General features: G+C 44.8%; 2 protein-coding genes across 9 annotated transcripts in view; one reads left to right on the top strand and one right to left on the bottom strand.

Annotated features, from left to right (window-relative positions):
- gdf3 (growth differentiation factor 3) overlaps positions 1-10952 on the bottom strand; it is a 29098-nt gene extending 18146 nt beyond the window's left edge. For 6 of the 7 annotated variants that reach the window (XM_052014385.1, XM_052014383.1, XM_052014386.1 and 3 more), the window contains exon 1: positions 10806-10952. The gene's annotated coding sequence lies outside the window, so the exon portion shown is untranslated. The remainder of the gene's footprint in view (positions 1-10805) is intronic. The other variant, XM_052014381.1, reaches the window with a different exon arrangement.
- Positions 10953-11226: 274 nt separating this feature from the next.
- The window catches only part of LOC127569242 (peptide chain release factor 1, mitochondrial-like), a 43530-nt gene continuing 30343 nt past the window's right edge, over positions 11227-24413 (top strand). The window contains exons 1-6 of one of the 2 annotated variants that reach the window (XM_052013684.1): positions 11227-11277; positions 12728-13179; positions 14353-14444; positions 14847-14928; positions 17901-18008; positions 24156-24328. In XM_052013684.1, the coding sequence (XP_051869644.1) occupies positions 12771-13179; positions 14353-14444; positions 14847-14928; positions 17901-18008; positions 24156-24328 (864 nt within the window). In that variant the 5' untranslated portion in view covers positions 11227-11277; positions 12728-12770. The other variant, XM_052013683.1, reaches the window with a different exon arrangement.

Consider the following 24413-nt stretch of genomic DNA (forward strand, 5'->3'; position numbering starts at 1 on the left):
ACCTGCCCCTCACAAAGCCATGCTGCCTATCCCTAATAAGACTATGCTTCTCCAAATGCTTGTAAATCCTGTCCCTAAGAATCCTCTCCAATAGTTTGTCCACCAATGACACAAGACTCACTGGTCTATAATTGCCAGGATTATCCCTATTACCTTTCCTGAACAACAGAACAAAATTTGCCATCTTCGAATCATCTGGTACCACTCCTGTGGACAGGGAGGACGCAAAGATCATCATCAATGCCCCATCAATCTCTTCCCTCGCTTCCCATTGTAACCTGGGGTATATCCTGTACAGCCCCAGAGACTTATCTATCCTAATGTTTTTCAGAAGCTCCAACACTGCCTTTCTTAACCTCGACATGCTCCAGCACATTAGCCCATTCTACTCTGAACTCACGTTTGTCTAAGTACCTCTCCCTGGTGAGCACTGAAGCAAAGTATTCATTAAGGACCTCCCCTACCTCCAGGCACATTTCCCCCAACATGTTTAAATGCTATTGTTCTGAACAAAGTCAATAATAATTACTAGGCAAAGCCATGCTTTAGTTTTGTCTCGCTCCCTACAGAACACAGTTTACATCACCTGAGCAATGGCATGTGTAATGGAAATCTGATATTGCTGTCTTTGCTTTCTAGCCATATCTCAGAGGTCAAAGAACAGCTTTATTCTTGCAAGTTCTTACTCTTATCTATCTAATGCCATTTACATCAGGCAACTGCCTGACCAAAAGAGTTCCGAGAATAGATTTTTTTGTTGTTTGTATCTCCCTTTCACAGATATTTTCTCTTCTTTCCTCACCCTCAGCAACATAAAGATTAGTTCATGGTCTAGTTTGAGTAGGAATAGAGACTCTGTGCTCAATGTAATTTAGAATGTTGGCTCTTCATAACAGGTAGCCAACTGCACAGATTGTTTCATCACTGAAGGATATGGGTTCCTCTAGGAAGTTTAGCCTGTTTCAGCGTCCTAAATAGTGGAAAAAATAAATCAGAACTGCCACCTTAAGCTCAGTCATTGTTTTCTTTGACCAATTACCTTATATGGTCAACACTGGATCATTTCAATTGGATATATTACTGCAAAAACGATTCAAGACAAGCAAAATACATCGCTGCATCTTAGACAGGAGTTAAGACACTTCACTAGATAATTTGTAACTTTATCCAGGATACCATCTCCATGCATAGCCCTCCATCCAATGTGTATGTACCTTGCACTTTCTCAGATGTGCCTCATGTGGTTCTTCTAATAATCTGTCCCTTCTCCACTGGTCTGAAGTTGATGTCAAATTGAACAGCTTAAACCTGTGTCATCTACAAGGATGGGATGAAGAGGCAATAAATGCTGGCTTTGTTCAGATCAGTTTTAAAAATATTCCCTCATTTAGCATCCAACTTTCCAATGTTCTCAAATTGGGGCCTCAGATCTGGGGCCCTTGCAGTGAGTGCTCACTTTATCTGGTGCCAGTTGCATTTTGTTTTAAAAATCAGTTCAATAAATAAATGGAAATTGCTTCAAAATGCAAGGTGGTTCAGGTACATTGAAAGATACAGGAAAGTAAAACTACAAAATACACACTTAAGCAGAAGCACATTTGCAGTCCCTGAAACTACCCGTGTAGTTTGTGCCCAGTTAATGTGCCAGAATAAGATCTGTCAAATCACCTAATTTATAATGTTCTTTCTCTGTCATTACTTGTGCACAGAAGCTAATTCAATCCCTCGCTGTGCATCTCTAGCATGACAAAGTCAGAAAATGGGTTTCTTTGTTAAAAACAAGCCTGCTTTTAAGGAACTATATCAAAACAAAGCAGTTCAATATAGCCAATTGTAAAAAGATAGCTTCAAAGACCAAATAGAGAAAAATGACTAAAGTTTCACAGATTTTGCAGGTTCTGAAAATGTAATTAAAGAATCAGAATTTGTTCATATTTCTATTTGCTATTGGCAAAGAGTATTTGCTGAATACTTCAATTAAATATCAAAGCACAGAAGAAAATTAGTCATTAACTCCAAAATGATTTTCTACCGATAAGGCACAACTACCATTTCATGAAAGATCATGAGCTTTTCCAAGATCTGTGAAATTACTGGAAGTCTTGAAGCATCCAAAACCAACCAATGGTACAAAACAGACCATTAGCTCTTCTGAATCGCCACACAATTTTGTAGAAAAATACAGCAAAAAAACCTTAAAATCCATAAGAATTCAACAATTTTCAATCTTTCTTAACAAATTAAGCATTAAAATATAGAAATGAGAACACCACAATTAGTCCTTTGCCTGGAGAAGGCAGCATTGGGTCAATTCCTGTGCTAATTATTGTCAATACAACAGCAAGTCACACTGTTTTTGGGAATGAACTAGGCATTAAGTTGTGCGTCTTTCATGGCATAAAATAAACATTTTACCTAGTTTAATTTAGTGTAATTGTGGTCAAATTTACAAGGATGACACCAAAATTGGTAAATTGGTTTATTATCATCACATGTATCGAGGTACAGTGAAAAACTTTGTTTTGCATGCCATCCATACAGATCATTTCATCACATCTGTGCATTGAGGTAGTACAAGGGAAAACAATAACAAAATGCAGAATAAAGTATTACAGTTACAGAGAAAGTGCAGTGCAGGCAGACAATAAGGTGCAAAGCCATGACAAGGTAGATTGAGAGGTCAAGAATCCATCTTAGTAGGGGACCATTCAATAGCCTTATAACAGCAGGATAGAAGCTGTCCTTGAACTTGTTGGTATGTGCTTTCAGACTTTTATATCTTCTGCCCAATGGAAGGGGTGGGAGGAGGAAGAGCTGTCCAGGCTGGGCAAGGTCTTTGATTGTGTTGGCTGCTTTACCGAGGCAGTGAGGTATAGTCAGAATTGGGAGATTATACCTAAAAATGTTGAGCAGACTGCACTATACGTAGGCTGAAAGAAGCAATCCTTAAGTTTATGAAGTTGAATAAACACAAAGAAGTTACTTCCACTTTCTGGAGAAGACCTAAAATAGAAGATTGTCTAGTAGAGAATTCAGGAGCAGCTTCTTTAGAAAGTGGTAAGAATGCAGTATTCACTCTCGTAAATGCACCTACACTATTTGCCTTTTAATGAATAGGAGAGAAGGAAATGGCTTCATATGGCAAGGTAAAATAGGCTGGGAGGAGGGTTATATGGAACATGATAGCCTGTATAGACCAGCAAGGCCAAATGATTTTTTTGTGCTGCATCCTCCAAGTTATTCTTGACTCAATTTTGCAAGTCTCAAAACATACCGAAGTAATACAAAAGCTGCCAATGGGGTTTAGAGGATTTATACCCAGGTGAGGTTGGAGGATAGCAGCACCGAAACGCCTATTGTACCAAGATGTTAAAACAACAATGCTGATTAAAAGTGAATGAGCCATGTTCATTCCTTCCAACTTACCCATGCTGGAAAGACATTGTTTTGGATAAATAACATATTTTGCCTCAGCCCCCACTACAAGAAACACATTAAAATCCTTGGACTTCTATTTACTAACATTAGTACAGGGCTTTAGGAAATAGATTATTTGGTATAAGAGTGACAAAGATTTTTCTGCATACATTAATAATAAAATATCATTCCCATGAACTAGATCATCTTGGCAGAAGGATCACCCAATCAGGTTAAACATACAATCATTGCTAGTCAGCATGGAGCCGTATCCCTGTTCCAGTATCCACATGCTATGCAATAGAGGTTGCATGGTGTGCCTCCAACACCACTGAATTACAGTGAGGAAAAATAAAGCAGTAATCTTGAACTGTAGCAGTATGGACTTCTCCATCAGTGCCATGTAATGAAGACCATATGTCACTCATCATGCCTATACCCAACCTTTGGAAGAGTTATCTGATTAGTCCCATTCCACCAGCCCTGCAAATACCATTTCCCAATGAAAATTCCAAACAAATCCAATTCTGCCACATTTTCAGGCAGTGCATATCACTAAACATGACACAATATGACACTGACTAAACATGAGGAAATCTACAGAGGTGGGAATATGGAATGTTTTATGAGAGTAAAATTTGATTTGTAAATAGCTGAAAAAGCATGATATTGCAGGTCTGGTGTATGCCACGATGAAGATGGTTATGCAACTGAAAAACTTCCACTTGGCACCAAAATCTTTCCTTGTAATGCCATCACAGTAAGTTCTTCTCAGCTTGCCCTTTCAGAGATGGCCACTGGAGTTAAAGTGCAAAGATTAGTCTGAGGGCACCCAAAGCTAACCACCCATTGCTCGATTAACAAGGAATAAGGAGTCAATTGTACTTGAGGATTTATAAGCTTTCTTCCCCCCCCCTTTCATAACAATACATTCTAAACAAAACTAGTGAAAGGCAAATTGCTCAATTATAAAGTCACTGGCTTACCAAACAGTTGAAGCTTGACTCAAGACCATTACAGATAAGTTCTTCGTAATTTCCCTCCAGTAATTATACTGCATTCTTTTTCTGGTATTTTATTTGGTGTCAGTCCTGCCTCCTCCAGGCAAGTGAATATCACCACTGGCCACCAAGATTCAGCAAACCTGGAGATTATGTTTTTTTTAAACAATTAATAAATTTGACAATAACCTGCATTAATAGGTTTTCACTGTTTTACACAGCCTCACCGTTTGTGATGTGTTAAGATGTTCTAAGGCCATGAAAAGTGCTCTGTAGATTTGCTAATAACTTTTTATTTCATGGAAATCAGAAGATCTACTTTATTGCCGTTTCCTTGCTTATAGTCCAGAATGGATCATCTAAAAGTGCTTAATTGCTTGGCAGTCTGAGAAAGGTGTGGCTATAAGCAGTATTTCAGATTATGGAGTTTTACGTCACAGAGATTACAGTGGATGTTTTTTCATCCCCGGGCCCTGTGATGAGCAACACCAAACCAACCGTTCCACTGGAGGCAATGTAAACATCTTATGCATTTAAAAAAAACATTATCTACATACTTTAGCGCCACAATCGATTGGAAAAAAGGTAACTAGTAATCCTTGGAAAAAGTCACAAATCACTGCAAGTATTGTCTTGAGATGCTTTAGGCGTGACACCTTCGTAGTGCATCAAAGTTTTGATCTTAGAAGAGTAACTGCTGGTTGACAATAACGTTTATTAAAATTAAACTTGTGAGACAAGTCTCTTATGCAGTCCCTTGGGGCAGAGGAGGACTTGCTTCAAACCAGTTCTGTGGATTCTGAGGTGGCTGACGATGCCAATATGAGACTTCACAGGTACAGCAAGAGGCACTTGATGGGGCAGGCAGGTGAGTAGTTCAATAGGCAATGTGCTCCTTCTGCCATTTACACTGACATCACAATAACAAGAATTTTATGAGCTTTCCATAGAAGAAGACAGGCTAAACAGAGATCTTATCTTGCAGAAGGTGCATTAAACTTGAGCTCCATTTGCCCACTCAGGTGGACTGTAAAGATTCCATGTAACTATTTTAATGGGAGAGAGAAATCCACCCCCCCCCCCATTGCCTTGGGCAATGTTTGCCCATCAGCTGACATGGGTTACTTAGTTGCCTGGTCATTATTAAGATGCTGCCTTTGAGACCTGACTGTGCTTAGGTTATAACCATTGTAACCACTTGCTTCTAATAATCACATTAATAAGAAATGTGCATCTGCTCTAATTCCATTACATAAAACTCCATAACCTGAAATGCTCAAACACATTAAATTGTAGTTTCTTGCAATGTAGAAAAAGACATTTCATTGACTTTAATGTTTTTTGGGATGTGATGTCTAGAAAGGCACAATATCTGAACTAACAGTTGTATCTCTGATAAGTTCAACACAAGGTGCTATTATGAAGCATAAGTAATTCCTTCAGGTCAACTACATCTAGACAATATTCTCCTTTAGCTGCAAGATTTTGCATTCCTCCATTTCCATCCCATAGTATCCTCAACTTTAATTGATCCACCCACATCAGGCACTAACTTTCCATTTTTAAATAGACTTTCCATTTTTAAATAGACTTTAGAAAACATTCCTCTTTCAAACGTTTGATCATCTGTCCCAATATTTTCTAATGTGGCTCAATGTTAATTCCGTTTGCTAGCACAACTCCATTAGCAGAAATATTACAGGTTTATGTCAGCCAACATAAAACCTACCAAAATAAAAAAGTCAGCCAGAACATCAAGAAGCATATTTCATGATTAGCAAAGTCTCTCACTACAATAGCAACAAGCTCTCTCCTTACTGCCCATACTTTGGATTGTATTTCTCCAGCTCTTTCTCCATCCCTTTACAAATTCTCTGGGTTGCTCGAAAGAGCACAGTTTCCTTGTTTTTTTTTCTTTTCCTCCCTCATATTTGCAAATGGGAAGTACTGCATGGTAGATTATGGGCAGAAATCTACATTCATACAGAGAATTAGCTGTGTATCCATTTTGACTTCTTTGCTGAGATTGAGTTACAATCAATTTTATACCATACAAATTGAACTTCTGGAACAGAGGTGCTGACAACATGCTGCACTGTGGGAGGTTAGGTGCTGAGGGAGTGCCGTGCTGTCGGACAGACCATCTTTAGGATGAGATGTTATACAAAGGCAGCAGCTGCTTCTATCGGGAAGACACAGGCAATGCCAGGGGCTACTGGAAGACATGGGTGAGTTTTTCCAAGTGCCCTGACCAAGGTTATCTCAGATGCCAGCACCCATCATACCACAGCATCCTGCTGTGTGCAAGTGGTTTGCAAGGTTTCTTTCACCTTCGGATGTATTCGGTACCTGTAAAGTATGAGGATCTCCTGACTCCAAAGCAAGAGGGTCTCCCAACTGTGGGTGATGTCCTGAAATCTTTCCTGGGGTGCACAGATTTTCCTAGAGAAACTAGAGGGCATAGCTTTAAGGTGCGAGAAGCAAGATTTAAAGGGAACCAGAGGGGCAACTTTTTCATACAGAAGGTAATGAGTAGGTGGAATGAGCTTCCAGAGAAAGTGGTGGAGGTGAGTACAATTACAACAATCAAAGGATATTTGGATAGGTACATGAATGGGAAAAGTTTAAAAGGATATGGGCCAAATGCAGGCAAATGGGACTGGCTCAGGACATTGGACTAAAGGCCTGCTTCCATGTTCATTAGCTAAATGCTCAAATCCATAAAACAATATTCTGCTCTCAATGTGCACAGACTCAGTATAGCAACATATTCCCCTATTGGAAACAATGAAATTTTGCAAACTATATTCAAGCATTTTTAAAGTCAAAGTGTTGGGGGGGGGGGGGTGAGGAAAGAGAGGATGAGGGAGGAAGTTTTTAAAGCAGTCTCAAGGCAAGTGGAACAAAATGTTATTTGTCATTTTTTGTCTCTGCAAAGCTATTTATTGCCTATTATTCCTTGGAATAAAAGGCAATATTATTGGGTAATGTGCATATTGGGCAATAGATACTTATTAATTCAACATTCAATTACAGTTGTAAAACCAAATCAAGAGCAGTTTGACCTTTACAATTATGTCACCAGCACACAACCCCATGTCTTGTACATCTGTTCTACGTCAGGAAAGACTCTAGAATACCCAGCCTTTCACCTATTTTAGTGGCTAATTTAGCAAGTCCAATTAAGTTTCCAATCAGTAAAAACCTCAGTGTTGATGGGAGAGTGTTCCATAATTGTAAAGGTGCAGAATATTAAGGGGCAATAGTTAAACTGGTAAAGATCCAATGTGGCTTGGTCTCTGGGGCAAATTGCTGAATAATTAGAGGCAACTTCAGTATATTGGCCTAATGTGATGTTAGAACTTGTTTGACAGACAACAGGAGAATACTATCTCAATTTACTAAACACCCACACCAAGACCCTGCTTCTGCTGAGCAACCACAAGTAAGAAAACATCTACCTGTGACTTCATACAAGCTAGTCACTCTTAAATGTACAACCCAAGCCAGAGTCACTCACACAAATGCAGGTAAGATGACCAAGTATTTTTGGCATAGAAAGAACTCTTACCAGAACAAAGCAGTACTGAAAACTACTGCAAGCTTAACAGTGATAACAGACTACATAACCTGATGATTGCCCAACTATTAATTGCCAACTATAAGGGCGGCACGGTAGCATAGCGGTTAGTGCGATCGGGGTTCGATTCCTGTCGCTGTCTGTAAGGAGTTGTATGTTCTCCCGTGTCTGCGTGGGTTTCCTCCGGGTGCTCCGGTTTCCTCCCACATTCTAAAGACGTACCAGTAGGTTAATTTGGGGTTTAAAATGGGCGGCGCGGACACGTTGGGCCGAAAGGGCCTGTTACCACGCTGTAAATAAGAAAAATGTTTTAAAAATTCCAATATTATCTTCATCTCTGTGGCCTAGCTCTTACTCCACACCATTGGTTGATATACAATGACACCTAGTGGGTGATGATAAGCACAGTCCCAACGCACAACAAAAGAGTTAAAAAAGAGTTGAGTATTTGATTCAGTATTTGATATCTAGGCTTTCAGACTCAGGAAATCTGGTAGAGACAGGAAGAATGAGATCATGCTTGTCTATATTTTTCAGAGCCAGGAGCAACATGAATGCTTTACCCCAGCTCTCAAATAAATATTTCCAATTAATCATCATCTTAGCAACTTCCATCATCTGCTCTATGACTTCATTCCCCCCTCCCTCTACACCCATATCTTCCCTTCTATTTCATGATGATTGATCACTTTAATCATTTCTTAATCCTATATTGTTAATTCTTTAGCCAGAGGGTGGTGAATTTGTGGAACTCCTTGCCACGTACAGCAGTGGAGGCCAGATCAGTGGGGACGTTCAAGGAGGAGATAGATAGATATCTAAATAGTCAGGGTATCAAGGGATATGGGGATAAGGCCGGAAATTGGGATTAGAATAAGTTGTTTTTTTTTGTTTCCCCCCCCCATTCCTCATTTGTTTTTTTCCCTTTTCCTTGGAGCAGACTCGATGGGCCAAATGGCCTGCTTCTGCTCCCTTGTCTTGTGATAAGTTGGTTTACATATTCTCTTTACTGACTTCAGCTAACTCTTCATCCTGCTGCTCAAATTAGCAGTTTAAATGATATATCTGGAAAATAGTGGACCAGTCAGCATTACAGAGTTAAATTTTGTATGTGTTAACTATTATAAGCAAAAGTAAAAAGATTCATTTATCATCAAGCAGAGATTTAGTAAAACTCCAAAGCACTAATTTGTGAAAAGCAGTCTTTCCTGGTTTTTCCAACTGCAGACTTTCCCCATAAATCCCCCCACATAACTCTTCCTGCAACCACCCTCCTATTTTCCCAGCCACAAAGCATTTTTTTTTGCCAAACTCAAATTATGGAATTTGCAACCTATCATTCAATTATTCAAGCCAGCCCAAAAAGGCACATTAATAACTAGTGGTTGTGTACTAATGAGTAGATGCAAGTAAAAGATGTGAATGAAGCTATTAAAATAGTTTATTCTGCTTTCTAGTCTGCCATGTTTTCCTGAGACATTTTCCTTAAGTGCATAACACGTTAATCTTATACATGATGATTTAGTCCCACCAATGAAGGAATGGTGAAATATTCCAGCCGCTGTCCGTAAGGAGTTTGTACATTCTCCATGTCTGCGTGGGTTTCCTCTGGTTGCTCCAGTTTCCTCCCACATTCCAAAGACGTACAGGTTAGGAAGTTGTGGGCATGCTATGTTGGTGCCGGAAGTGTGGCGACACTTGCGGGCTGCAAAAGATGCATTTCACTGTGTGAAATCTTATTAGTCAGGATGGTATGCGACTTGGAAGGAAATCTGCAGGTGGTAGTGTTCCCAAATGTCTGCTGCCCTTGTCATCTCGACAGTGGAAGTATACCAGTTGTCACACGTTTGTAAGGGGGATCTTACGAAGTCAGTTGGGCTGTGAGCAGCTTTGCCATGTTTGAGTTTGGTGCCTATGCCAAAGCCAGGTGGACCATCCAGCTTTATTCTTACTTTTCCCTACTTTATCATAGCAGTATCTGCAGACATGATAGCATCTGCAGACATGATGTCACCCAACTCCAAAGCCCCACCACCTGTTCCATCAACCGTCAGAGAGCTCATGCATTATTAACTGATATCTTACAACTAAATATGTTCTTGCATCCCTGCTGCAAACCCCATCCCCTCTTTGACTACTGTCTTGGAGTACACCAGATTGCTGATGGTTTTGATAAACTAATTCATCCTGAACTGGGCTTCCGATGCCTTGACCTCTCCAACAGTCTACGAAACACCACCTCTCTTTCCCAGCATCTGCTGGTGAAACCTCAGGTCGGAGCAGCTCGCACCTTTTTTTTCCAGCCCCGCAAGTTTCAGCGCATTCTAAACACTGCAGTCCATACTAAACCCCACTCTCCCTGTGTGCCCCGTGCTAGCTAGTTCACACTGAAGGCTCACACCTCACCTTCCATGGTACCAACCCATCTCATTAAACACCAGCTGTCCCCCCGGGCAGCGATCCAGCACATTGGCCTTTTCTGCCACCTAAGAAACCACAAAAAGGGAGAAGAAACTCCATCTCTCCCCATCTTTGTCCCCAAGGGACTGCCTGATGAGGAAAAAGGGATGCACACTGATCCACCTCAAACGGAGACACAAGAGACTGCAGCCGCTGGAATCTGGAGCAACACACGAAATGCTGGAAGTCAACAGGTCAAGCACCGTCCGTGGATGGAAAGGTCTGTGGACTATCCTTTTTCCTCCACAGATGCTGAGATCCTCCAGCCTCTTGTGTGTTGCTCCACCTCAAATCTCAGCCTTGGCCCTCAAATTCGGGACAGGGTCAATGCAGCTCCAAAGACTTACCAAGGCTAGTTTAAACGTGGCAGGCTTACTTGCTCTCTTAAGCCCTCTCTCTCTCAGCACGAAGCCAACAGATGGTGTATCAGCAGCCGGCGAGGGGGGGAAGGGAAGGGCCGGGCCGACGCGACCCGCCGCCCAGTTCCCCCCGTGCCCGAAGGCGGCGGCACTGCGCCTGCGCAGCATCCTCCCGCTGGGCTCCCCGGGAAAGGCCGCCGTTGCTGGGCGACCAGCGGCAATGTGTAAAACGGCGACGCCTGGCTTTTCCCTCACCAGCCGCCGCCGCAAAATCCGCTCACTTCTGTTGGTGAAGCGAGAGCCGAACAGCGCAGAGCCCGAGAGTGCGCGGCGCCGGCTGACGAGATCGGTCCCCGGATCCCTATCACCAGGGTGATGGAGTCCTCGGCCAGGACAGAGCTTTCCCAAAGAGCACCGCGCGGCACGCTACTGCACATGCGCATTGCACCAGTCCGTGGAGGTGAGTGGACTGACGAGAGCGGGCTCAGCGCTTAACCCGGGGAAGGAGGTAGTGGTGGCCTCAAGGTTAAATTGGGAGAGATTCGTCTTTCGTGCACGATGTACCGTTGCTAACTAGCTCCACCAGAGGCTCATTCACTCCACAAGCGCTGCCTGACCTTGCTGGGCTTAGAGGGATATGGGCCGAACGCAGGAAATTGGGATCAGCTGGGTGGGCACCGTGGTTGGCATAGGCTGGTTGGGCCGAAGGGCCTGTATCCGTGCTGTATTGCTCTATAAGAGAGGGTTGTCCTTGCCGGGGGGGGGGGGGGGGCTAGACGGTTTGGGTCAGAATTCCTTGCGGTTTAAATGAATGTTCAAACATATAAGTTCCTAAGGGTTCTTGATACGGTAGACGTTGGGATGTTTTCTCCAGGTGGAGAGTCATGAACAAGGGGACATAGTTACAAAATAAAGACCTGGTCATTAAAAACTGGGATGAGTAGAAATTTCTTCTCTCAGAGACGAGTGAATTTCTACCCCTGAGGGTGATGGAGATATATTTAAGGTGGAGATAAATAAATCTTGGAAAGATCAAGGCATTGAAAGTTATGGGGAACTGGCACAGAAGAGGAGTTGAGGCCAGCACAGATCAGCCATGATCATATTGAATGGTGGGGCATGCTTAAGGGGTCTCCTGCTATTACTTTATTGTGTTCTAGATGATGTTTCTCCTGGCTGGAGTGTCTAGAACCAGGGTCACCGTCTCAAAGTAATGTGCCAGCCACTGAAGTCTGAGATAAGAAATTACTTCATACACAGGGTAGTGAATTGTTGGAACTTGCCACTCTTCTGGGGCTTTCTCTTTTGTAAATTACTGTTGATTCAGTCACGACTTCACTTTTTGGGAGTTTGTTGCAAATTGCAACAGTTCATTTCTTCAAAAAGAAATTTCCTCATTACCATGTGTTCTTTTGCCAATTGCCATACATCTGTATACTCTGTTTACCAACACTGCTTCAAAGGAAACAGTGTTTCTCCCTATCTAGAGACACAAAAGACTGCATATGCTAGCATCTGGAGCAACACACAAAGCACTGGAGGAACTCGGCGGGTCAAGCAGCATCTATGGAGGGAAATGGACAGTCAACGTTTCAGGTCGAGACCCTTTATGTGGACATCGTCGACTGTCCATTTCCCTCCATAGGTGCTGCCTGACCCGCTGAGTTCCTCCAGCGCTTTGTGCATTTCTCCCTATCTACTCTTTCAAGTCCCATCTTCACTTTGAACAATTCAATTAATTCTTCCTTACCACTTTGTTGTAAAGTGAGCAGGTTCATAAGCTCCTCATTCTTGGTACCATTGTAATAAATCTGATCTGTGCCATCTAAGGTGGGAAATACTTTGCATTTTCAATAAATGTCATGTATATTTAGTCCCACCTAATGTGTTGACTCCTGTAACTCTTACAGACAATCACATTCTCTTCTATTATGAATTTGAAAGACTGTTCAGATGATCAAACACTTACGCAATTGGGTCATCACCAACTTAATCTGGAGGCAGAGACACTTCAGAAGGACCTACAGGGAGTTTCAGAAGCTGAGGCCAGTTATGACCACATCCAGATTTTGGTTGTCTCATTACAATAAAAATGGACCTAATGTTATGTACAGGCAACAGTCAACAAGGTACTGTCATCATTTTAATGAATTACTGCAGCTAGGAGTTGTAAAGAAATACATTGGGTCCTTGAAAGAAAAATACAAAGAAATTAACAATGGAGTAAATTACATACCGCCACAAAATGAAGATGGAAAATTATTAAGTACTCGTCATGTTGAGCTGGCTCCACTTATACCTCTCTTGGAAGAGATGCATTCATCAGAGAAAGATTTACTGGAGTTGGAATCGATGTATAAGAGTAAGCATAGTATCATTTTTATATTTGGCATTGAAATTGCATGTCTTTAGTCAATCTTTGCCATTTCAGTTTCCCACAGGATTTACCATACATAATCGTGCCCTGTTCTAAACCAACTTGTGGTCTAACTACTGTTTTAGCATAACCTGCCTGCTCAGCTGATAAAAATAAAGCACCCCATATGCCTTTTTAACCATTTTATTGATCTGTCTTGCGACCTTTAAGAATCGGTGGATGTGTATTCCCTTTATTCCTCCAGATCTCTCTGTATCCTCCCAGGTATAGTGTATTTGCTTGTGTTACACTTCTCTGGATCAAATTCCATTTGACACTTTTCTGCTCAACTAATCAGATTATCTATAACTTCCTGCAAGGCTTTCTTAAAATTAAATATAATGCAATAAAATATGTAAATGTATTTGTATAGCTTATAATTATTGAGTTATTATCACTTGAAACTGTCGTTCTGTGTCGATATCTACTCAGTAAAGACTTGGGCCTTATTTAAGTTAAAGACTCTGCAAATGCATTTCATTGCTGAATTATTCCCAGCAGCAAAAGGTTAAAGTCAAACTCTTCTAGAAAATAGAAATCTTCATTATAATGGAAAGGATTTGACTGGGTGAACAGAGAATGCTTTCAGTTATGGGGGAGTCTAAAACAAGAGGTAGTATTTAATAAGTACGGTAGAGTATTCAGAAGAAATCGCTTTGCTTAGTGCCACGAGACCATGCAGTTACCTGCTACGTAAGTTGTTGAGGTGAGTAGCATGGTTGTGTTTCAGAATATGCTAATTGTGAGATTAAGATGAGAGGAAATTTCATTGGCATGTAAACAATAAATGCTTCTGTGTTGTAAAATTCCTGGGTAAAAACTACAAAAGCTGTTAAGTTTTATAAAATTTGCTGCACAGTGAGGAATAAACAGAAAGAAGAAAGATAAAGTGAGAGGAATTGAATTATTTCTCAGCAGAGTTTGAAACTGACCACTGGATGCCAAGTTACTCTACACACATCTGTTATGTTCATGTCTCAGATATGTGGTTTGGGTGGCTTTCAGGGAACTTAATGAAGGTAAAATTCAGTATTTGATTTCGACAACAAAACAAATCTAATTTCAGTGTTATTTTTCAACAGTTGTTTGTTATATATTTTATAAGCATTTCTTTTTCAGGTGTGAAAGCCAGAGCTGACCAAGAACTGATATTGTTGGTCCTTGAAGAACGTCAGCAACTCATCAAAAGCATTGAAGTGTTGCAGGGAAAGGTGAGTGTAAACACCTGGCTTGAAAATTCTTCATTAACGGTATGGTCAGCTGATAGTGTATTTGTATGTATATTTTTCCACACACATTCTGGAAAATGCCTTGGGTAGGGTAGCCTAAACACCTGTGGCAGAGGTTAATTTGGGTCCACTCTCACCTAAGGATAACAGATAACTGTTTTGGTAAGATTCAATTTGGACATCTTTTCTTGCCTTTTTTCTTACATTTGCTGTTATCTAATTGTGAACACGTTGCTGTGCAGTCTTTTTGTTGGAGGCCAACTAAGAAATGTAGTGGAAGCAGAACAGGAGTATGATAGTTAAAGATTATATAATTTGCAAACAAACTACATGCCAGAAATATTTTCAGCATACATTTTTAATGCTTCTCTTTCCAAACTTCAGCTCCTTCAGACTCTGGTACAAAGGGATGAACACGACAAAAGTAATGTGATTCTTGAGGTGACAGCTGGAAGAACTACAGGAGGTGAGGATTTACACAAGACAGAATCACCATATAGAGCAATATTCAATCTGCTGGAGGAACTCAGTGGGTCAAGCAACATCTATGAATGGAAAGGAACCCCTCACAGTTCTTTGAGTCATAACCCTGCATCGTCAACAATTCCTTTTCCTTCACAGATGCTGCTCGACCTGCTGAGTTCCTCCAGTAGATTGTTTGTTGCTCCAGATTCCAGTATCTGCTGTCTCTTGTGTCTCTAGAATCACCATTTTTGCTTGAGCTACTTGCTTTTATCTGGTCAGGAGCTGAATTTTGTGATACAATTGAGTCTGAGTTATGTTAACAGAATTCATGCGGGGAGACAGTTAGGTGATATCAAGAGAGATTGTGCAGGGCTTACCCTGCTAGCTAATGTTCACAAGCCCCTGGAAGGTCTTGTGTGTGAAGGGCTGGATAGACCAGGACTGGCTTATCTCTTGTGGTGGCTACAATAAACAGGCTGCAAACACTCAATGATCAGGGTTCCATCTAAATGGAATCTCACGTAGCATTTTATCACAGGGTGACCAGCACTTGTGGAACTGCCCACCTGTCTACATCCTGCTCTCTGCCTCATCCTTCTAGCTGCAAATCTTGGTCTCCTATGTCATCAACCTATGTCTGTGTTGTCACTCCTCTGGTGTCTGCTTAGAAACGTACAATTTCTCCAAAGCTGTTCAGGTCTGGTTTTCAGTCCCTACTGTACCATCCAGCTATGTATATCCTTGTCACTGTTATGTAGTTCAGATGAATATCCAGTCCCTGCTATATCAGTCTTGTACATCCAATATGTGTTATACCACCCAGTGCTGCACTGCTACAAATGGCCATAAAAACCATGGCTGACCTGATAAACAGCCATTCAGCCTATCATAAATCTGCCAATGTTAACAATTTGGATATGAATGTAGGAGATATGATTAATAGGTTTGCAGATGACATGAAAATTGATTGTGTTGTTGATAGAAAGAAAGATAGACTTGGGTTACAGAACAATATTGACAGGCTGGTAAATTGAAAGGAGCAATGACAAATGGAATTTGATCCTGCTGAGTGCAAGGTGATGTATTTTGGGGTGAAGTGTGGGGGTTTGATAAAGGCAGGACATACACCATGAATGGTACTACCCTAGTGGGTATTGAGGAATAAAGGGACATTCTCTACAAGTCTGTAGATCCCTAAAGACAGCTGCATTGGTAGATGAGTTGAAGGAGGCATGCTGGATGCTGACTTTTATTACCAAGGGCATAGAATAGAGTGGATAGAATGGAGGTCATGGTATAACTTTATAAAACTTTTGCTAGGCCACAGCTCGAGTACTGTGTGTAGTTCTGATCACCACACTCTAGGAAGGATGTGATTGCACTGGAGAGGGTGCAGAGGAGATTCACCAGCACGTTGCCTGCGATGGAGCATTTTCAGTTGAGAGACTGGAAAGGCTAGGTTTGTTTTCCTTGGCATAGTTAGGATGGATAATGAGAAACTTTCCCCCCATAACGAAGATGCCTAAAACCGGAGGGTATATGTTTAAGGTGGGGAGTAAGAGGTTTATAGGGGATCTGAGGAAATTTCTTTTCACCCAGAGAGTGATTGCAATCTGGAACACACTACCTGAGCGGGTGGTGGAGACTGGTACTCTCACAACATTTAAAAAGTATCTGGTAGAGCAGTTTAATCGCCAAGACATAGAAGACTTAGTAAAAGTGTTAGTAAAATGGGATTAGTGTGCATTGGTACTCGATGGCTAGCATTGGACATGATGTGCCAAACAGCCTATTTCTGTGGCTCTATGACTCCACGACATATTTGTTCAGGAGTTACGACTGTGTAGTAGTTGTGTTGCTGAAATAATCAGAGGATGAGCTTTTAAATCCCATTATACCTTTTCGAGAATTGTATTCACTCCTTAAAAAAAAGTAAATCTGATTATGAAGCTGTTTAATTGTTATAGAGAGAGATGGAGTCATCACAACATTGTAGGGAGCCATTTAACCCATCAAGTCCACACCAGCATAAAATTGTACCATGCAGCATGAGATTATCAGCATTTGCAGTTCCCCTCTAGGTCATACCCTATTCCTGCCATTGTTTACCATTCTATAACATTATTCATGTACATTTGTAGCCTCAGTGAGCCCCTAGACCACTTTATTTGTGCCCAACCTCTGTGTCTTCCCTTTGAATGTAAACCCACATTCAACCTCTTAATTCTTTTTCTCGAAGTCTTATCTTAAATTTACCCTGGTGTTTGCTCTACTACAGGTTTGAATAATTTTTGTGAGGACTCTTGACCTCACAATCTACCTCGTTGTGACCTTGCACCTTATTGTCTACCTGCACTGCACTTTCTCTGTAGCTATGACATTTCACTCTGCATTCTGTATTGTTTTACCTTGTACTACCTCAATGCACTGTGTTATGAATTGATCTGTATGAACGGTATGCAAGACAAGTTTTTCACTGTACTTCGGTACAAGTGACAATAATAAACCAATTGCAATTAGATGTCATTTTCTAGAGCAGGACCACCTGTCAAACAATTCCATCCAGTTAAGCATTTTCATTGAGAAGTAAGTGCTGTCGAGTGCTGCATGAATTTTGGGCTGTGCATATGGTTATTATTGGTTAATGGTAAAGTCTACAGATCAGTAGTCTTGTAATTTGATTCTTGCTGTATTACAATTATGGTAGCATCTCCAGTGCACAGTTACCATTCACCAGCTCAGGGTTAGTCAGAGGAGGTCACTCATTTTCTCATATCTGGTTTCTGCCCAGAGTCTCATGTGAGCAGAGTAGGCTTAGCAAATGATGACCTCTGCTCCAGTGGTAAACTGGCTGTTCTTATCGCACCTTCTTCTTGTGTAAAGTGTTTGAGGGCTTTGTATATCCATGAAATCTAAAAGGTAGGGAAGTCAGAAAGAAAACATTGTTTCATTGGGTTTTGCTGTTCTTTCAAGGTGATATTTGCCAGCAGTTTACAAGGGAGATTTTTGATATGTACAAGCATTATGCAGACTACAAGGACTGGAATTTTGAAGTCCTGAACTACACACCTGCTGACTATGGTAAGATTTTTTTCCTGTGATTTAATCCAGTAGTGGGCATTAGGGAAAATGATAATTGTGTCTCTGGAAGGGTGGGGAGAGGGTGCAATATTGAGATAATTTAGTTAAAAAATTAACGAACAAGTAAATATAAATAAAATAATGTACTCAGCACACTGGCTGTCCAGGCTGTGGCCACTGGTACTTCCCAGGACAGCATGAATTTCCGAAAAGGAGTGTCTTGTAACATTATTAGGTGTAAATGGGACTTCCATTCAAAATGGTTGGGAACAACCTAAGGATGTTAAATTGTAAATGTAAAAGGAACTTTGTAACAGAAAGGTTGTACATGTATCGAATTGAGTACCAACACAAGAGGTGAGCCAAAAAACCATAATATCTAGAAAGATCGAAGACCATCATTCAACATTATTGGAAATATTGTAGATGTGTTAGCTCGAGGAGCCAAAGGTAACTGTGCCGCAGATAAAACTGCCATCCACCAATGCCCATTATATCTGTGTTATCTGTTATCACCTGGCCCTGTTCTCCAGAACCATGCTCTGGCTTCTATTGGATTATATTATTGTCCTACAAAAGGATGGCAAGGATGTCCACATCACCCAGACATGACAGGTAGATGACTGCTGGACTGATCACCACTTTATCATCTCCATCAATCTGGCTTCAAAATACCAGCATCATTGGAAACGTTGCTACCAGAGAATAAATGCTCCTGCTCTCAAGGACTCCTCTTGGACAGCACCTCACAGTCAACCTGTCAACTGCCAGCCAAACAGGCTATGGACTACTCTGAAATACTCAATTGATTGGCATTTTTGAGAGTGCATCACCTTGCACATCAGGATTAAATTCCATCTGCCACTGTTCTACCCATCTCCAAATTCCTAGACTGAGGACTCTGCGCACCACCCCCCACTCCCCCCCCCCCAGCAACTGGATCCTTGACATCCTGACCAACTAACTGCAATCAGTAAAGATAGGCAACAACACCTCCTTCATGATTACCCTTTTTATCCAGCCCTCCGTATCCCTTGACATCCAGAGTTCCTTGGACTTGCTGTCCGTACCCTTCACCCTAATGGGAACATGTTGGCTCTGAACTCTCACTATCCCACTTGTCGGATGCTGACTTGCCTACAAGTAGTTGGTCCCAGTCTCCTTTGCTAGGTACCATCTTATGATCTTGAAACGGGTGTTCCCCCATATCCGATCCATCTTTGTCCCATTCCGTAACTACCTTGATACTTAGAGTTATGGTCACTTTCTCCAAATGCTCTCCCATTGATGCTCCAACCACTTGACTATCTGCATTCCCTAAGACTACTGCCAGTACTGCCCCTTCTCTAATAGAATTATCTCCCTATTGGCTCAAAGAGCCCCTCCTGACACACTTTCAAAATTCCACCCTCAATGCCTTTCACAACAAAGCGATCCCAGTTAACATTGGGGAAGCTGAAATCCCCTACTACTCCTATTCATCTATATCTGTCTCTGTGATTTGTCTACATCTGCCCCTCTCTCTCTCTGCTGACTGTTTGGAGGCCTGTAGTATACGCCAAGCAAAGTGATTGTCCCCTTTTTGTTTCTACCCATGTGGCCTTGTTTGAAGAGCCTTCTGGGATTTCCTCACTATTGGAGTAGTGGACACCTTAATTAATATTGCACTGATACTGCTCTTTCTTATACACCCCTGTCACATCTCAAGATTCTATACCCTGGAATGATGAGTTGCCAGACCTGCCCTTATTTCACCTATGTCTATGTAATAGCAACCATTGTAGCCGAACGCAGCGCGTGGCAGGAAAGAAAACTCAGAGACCGGCGGCTGGACTGGAGCACACTTTACTGACTGAAACAAAGCGCGTGCACTCACCAAAGTAACTGAGAGCCTCTCCGGCGGACGTGATGTACGGTCCCTGCTGGAAGGCCCGCCCGCAGTTAGTCCACATCGCGCTCCTGCGCATGTGGCCGTCGATGGCAGTTCGAGTCTTGTGGGTCCGGGCCGCTACACCCCCCCCCCCCCCAGAATCACCCATCGGGGGCGTGGGATCCCCAGTCTGTGTGTCCACCTTGGGTGGCCTGCCCCACTGGCGTGGTGAGGGCACCTTCACGGGCTGTCCGATGTCCAAATGCGCCGGTTTGAGGCGGTCCACTGTGAAGGTCTCTTGGCGGCCCCCCACCTCCACGACACATGTAGATCCGTTGTGCCAGATCACCTTGAAGGGTCCTTCGTATGGCCTGTGCAGAGGGGACTTGTGCATGCCCCTGCGAATGAAAACGTACTCACAGTCCCTGAGATCCCTAGGAACAAAAGTCGGTGTAGTGCCATGTCTGGAGGTTGGAACCGGTGCCAGGCTCCCCACCTTGTCCTGCAGCTTTGTCAGCACTTCCGCCGGAGTCCCTGCTGGATCTTGGGCCTCCGGCACAAACTCGCCCGCGACTGTCAGGGGGGTGCTGTAAACCAACTCCGCCGAGGAGGTGCCCAGGTCCTCCTTGGGGGCCGTGCGGATGCCCAGTAGAACTCAGGGAAGTTCATCTGCCCAGTTGGGCCCTCTGAGGCGCGCCATCAGGGCTGTGGTGCCTGTGGAAACGCTCAACCAAACCATTGGCCTGTGGGTGGTACGCTGTGGTGTGGTGTAAGTGGGTGCCCAGGAGCTATGCCAGTGCTATCCACAACCCTGACGTGAACTGTGCCCCTCTGTTGGAGGTAATGTCCGCTGGAAGTCTGAACCTGGCGATCCAGTTTGCGATGAGCGTCCTGGCGCAGGACTCCGTGGATGTGTCCGCTAGCGGCATGGCTTCCGGCCATCTGGTGAACCTGTCGATCATGGTGAAGATATACCTGGCGCCCCGGGAGACGGGCAGGGGGCCAACGATGTCCACATGGATGTGCTGAAACCTGCTGAGCGTCGGTTGGAACTGTTCGAAGGGAGCCTTCACGTGCCGCTGGACTTCGGCTGTCTGGCAGTGTACGCAGGTCCTGGCCCAGTGTCTGACCTGCTTGCGCAGGCAGTGCCAGACGAATTTGTCCGAGACCAATTTGATGGACGCCCAGATAGACGGTGGGCCAGGCCGTGTAGCGTGTCGAATACCCGCCACCTCCATGCTGTTGGTACCATGGGCCAAGATCTGCCAGTCGATGTGTCGCACAGGAGCCGAACCGTGTAGGGCCGATGGGGACATCCTCCAGCCGGAGTCCTGAAACAGCGGTGCGATAGACCGGGATCTCAGTGTCTGCTTGTTGTGCCTGCACCAGTGCCGTGTAGTCGACCCTTGGGTCTGAGGTGGTCACTGAGTGGATGTGGGGACGAGACAGCGTGTCGGCGACCACGTTGTTCTTCCCAGTGATGTGGCAGATGTCGGTGGTAAACTCCGAGATAAACGAGAGGTGCCTCTGCTGCCGAGCTGACCATGGGTCCGATACCTTTGCGAGGGCGAAGGTGAGGGGTTTGTGGTCCGTATACGCGGTGAAATCCCGTCCTTTGAGGAAATACCAGAAGTGCCGGATGGCTAGGTAGAGTGCTAGTAACTCCCTGTCGAAAGCACTGTACTTCACCTCCGGCGGTCGCTGGTGTCGGCTGAAAAAGGTGAGCGGTCGCCACTGGCCCTCGACAAGCTGCTTCAGGACTCCGCCAACCGCCGTGTCGGAAGCATCGACTGTGAGCGCCGTGGGTACATCGACTTTCGGGTGTACTAGGAGGGCCGCCTTCGCCAACACCTCTTTGGTCTGCTCGAAGGCTTCCATGGACTCCGCGTCCATTTCATGATGCGCGCCACTGCCGGCACAAACCGGTGGTAGAAATTCACCATCCCTATGAACTCTTGCAGGCCCTAGACCATACTGGGCTTGGGAAACTGGTGGATGGCCTGGACTTTGTCCGGCAGAGGGGCGGCTCCATTCTGGTTGATCCGGTGGCCCAAGAAGTCGATTTCCGGCAGCCCAAACTGGCACTTCGCTGGGTTGATTGCCACTTTGTGGTCGCTCAGGCCACGTGCTCCTTGCGTGACTTGCTGGCCACCAGGATGTCGTCTAGGTAGATGAAAATGAAATCCAGGCCTTGCCCAACCGAGTCCATTAGCCTCTGAAAAGTCTGAGTGGCGTCCTTGAGGCCGAAGGGCTTCCTTAGGAATTCGAACAGCCCGAAAGGGGTGATGAGGGCTGTCTTGGGCACATCGCCGGGGTGCACGGGGATCTGATGATAACCTCGGACCAGGTCGATTTTTGAAAAGATGGCCACCCCGTGGAGGTTGGCCGTGAAATCCTGGATGTGGGGCACCGGGTATCTGTCGGCGGTTGTGGCGTTGTTAAGTCTCTTGTAGTCCCCGCAGGGCCTCCAACCTCCTGCGGACTTGGGCACCATGTGCAGCGGCGATGCCCAAGGACTGTCCGAGCGGTGGATGATCCCCATCTCCTCCATTTCCTGGAAATCCTCCTTGGCGAGGTGAAGCTTGTTGGGTGGCAGCCTACAGGCCCGGGCGTGCAGCAGTGGTCCTTGTGTGGGAATGTAGTGCTGTACGCCGTGCTTGGGGCCGGTAGTGGAGAACTGTGGGGTGATGATGGAGGGGAGATCTGCCAGCACCCTGGCGAACTAATCACCCGAGAGCGTGACGGAGTCCAGGTGAAGAGCCGGGAACTGGGCTTCCCCAAGCTGGAAGGTTTGGAAAGTCTCAGCGTGGACCAAACGCCGGCCTTTCAGGTTGCCCAGAAGGCGGTTGGCCCGTAGGAAATCCACCCCTAGTAATGGCCGCAACACCGCTGCTACCGTGGAGGTCCAGGTAAAACAGCTGGGGCCGAAACGCAGCAGGATGGTACGCGAGCCATACATCCGGATGGGGGTGCCGTTCGCGGCGGTGAGGTCGGGGCCTGGGGCTGCGGTACGGGTGTCCATGTTTGAGGGGCGAAGGACGCTGATCTCGGCCCCGGTGTCCACCAGGAAACGTCGCCCGGAGTGTCGGTCCCAGAGGAACAGGAAGCTGTCGCAACGGCCAGCCATCGAAGCCACTAGCAACGGCCGGCCCCAGCGTTTCCCCGGAAGGCACACGGTGGACGGCAGCGGCGCACGTTTGACCCCCACCTCTGATGGTAAAAACACCACTGGTCTGAACCCTCGTCTTTGTCCCCTGTGGGTCTCAGCGGTTTCAGTTGTGGGGTCTTGGCCTTAGGCTGCGCGGTCATGGTTAGGCAGACGGAAGCTGCTCCCCGCTGCTTACTGTGCCACAAAATGTCCGCCCTGGCCGCGAGGCTGCGCAGGTCGCTGAAATCTTCACCTGCGAGGAGGAGGCAAATGTCCTCTGGCAGTTGCTCGAGGAACAGCTGCTCGAAAAGGAGGCAGGGTTGATGGCCATCCATGAGCGCCAGCATGTCGTCCATCAGCTCGGATGGTTTGCGGTCGCCCAGGCTGTCCATGCGCAGGAGCTGCGCGGCTCATTCGCGGCGGGAGAGTCCGAAAGTGCGGAGGAGGAGTGCCTTGATTTTAATGTACCTGTCCTCCGTAGGTGGATGGTGCAGGAAGTCAATGATCCGCGCTGCCATATCCTGGTCGAGTGCGCTGACCACGTAGTAGTACCGCGTTGCATCGGCTGTAATGCCTCTGATGCTGAACTGGGCCTCAGCCTGCTCGAACCAAACATGGGGCTAACAGCCCAGAAAGTCGGGAGCTTGAGCGAGACTGCGTTGTGCGAGTCATTGGGATTCATGTCTCGGGTTTCAGATGCCGTCTGGGAGCGTTGGGGTCACCAAATGTAGCCGAACGCAGCACGTGGCAGGAAAGAAAACGCAGAGACCGGCGGCTGGACTGGAGCACACTTTACTGACTGAAACAAAGCACGCGCGCTCACCAAAGTAACCGAGAGTCCCTCCGGCGGACGTGACATGCGGTCCCCGCCAGAAGGCCCGCCCCGCGGTTAGTCCGCGTCGCAGTTAGTTCGTGTCGCGCTCCCGCACATGCGCCCGCGGCCACCGATGGCGGTTTGAGTCCTGCGGGTCCGGGCCGCTACACCATATCATTTTCCCACGTGCCAATCAACACTCTCAGTTCACCTACCTTACTAGTCAGGCTCCTTGCTTTAAAATAGATGCAACAAAGTGTAACATTCCTCTTGTGTGCCTTATCACATCTTTGTATGTGTTTTACTGTTTTTTAGGAGGATTACACCATGCTTCAGCATGTGTTTCAGGGGAGAATGCTTACCGGTTCTTAAAACATGAAGGTGGGACCCACAGAGTTCAGAGGATTCCTGAAGTTGGCCTGTCATCACGGATGCAACGCATCCACACTGGCACCATGACTGTCATTGTTCTACCCGAGATTGATGAGGTGAGAGGCTATGCATTCACGTAGGCTGTGTTTAATATACAGAGGCTGGGGTGGATGGAAGTACATAGGTATATAGCAGGAGGCC

Source organism: Pristis pectinata, chromosome 4 (assembly GCF_009764475.1).
Source record: "Pristis pectinata isolate sPriPec2 chromosome 4, sPriPec2.1.pri, whole genome shotgun sequence".
NCBI lineage: Eukaryota > Metazoa > Chordata > Chondrichthyes > Rhinopristiformes > Pristidae > Pristis > Pristis pectinata.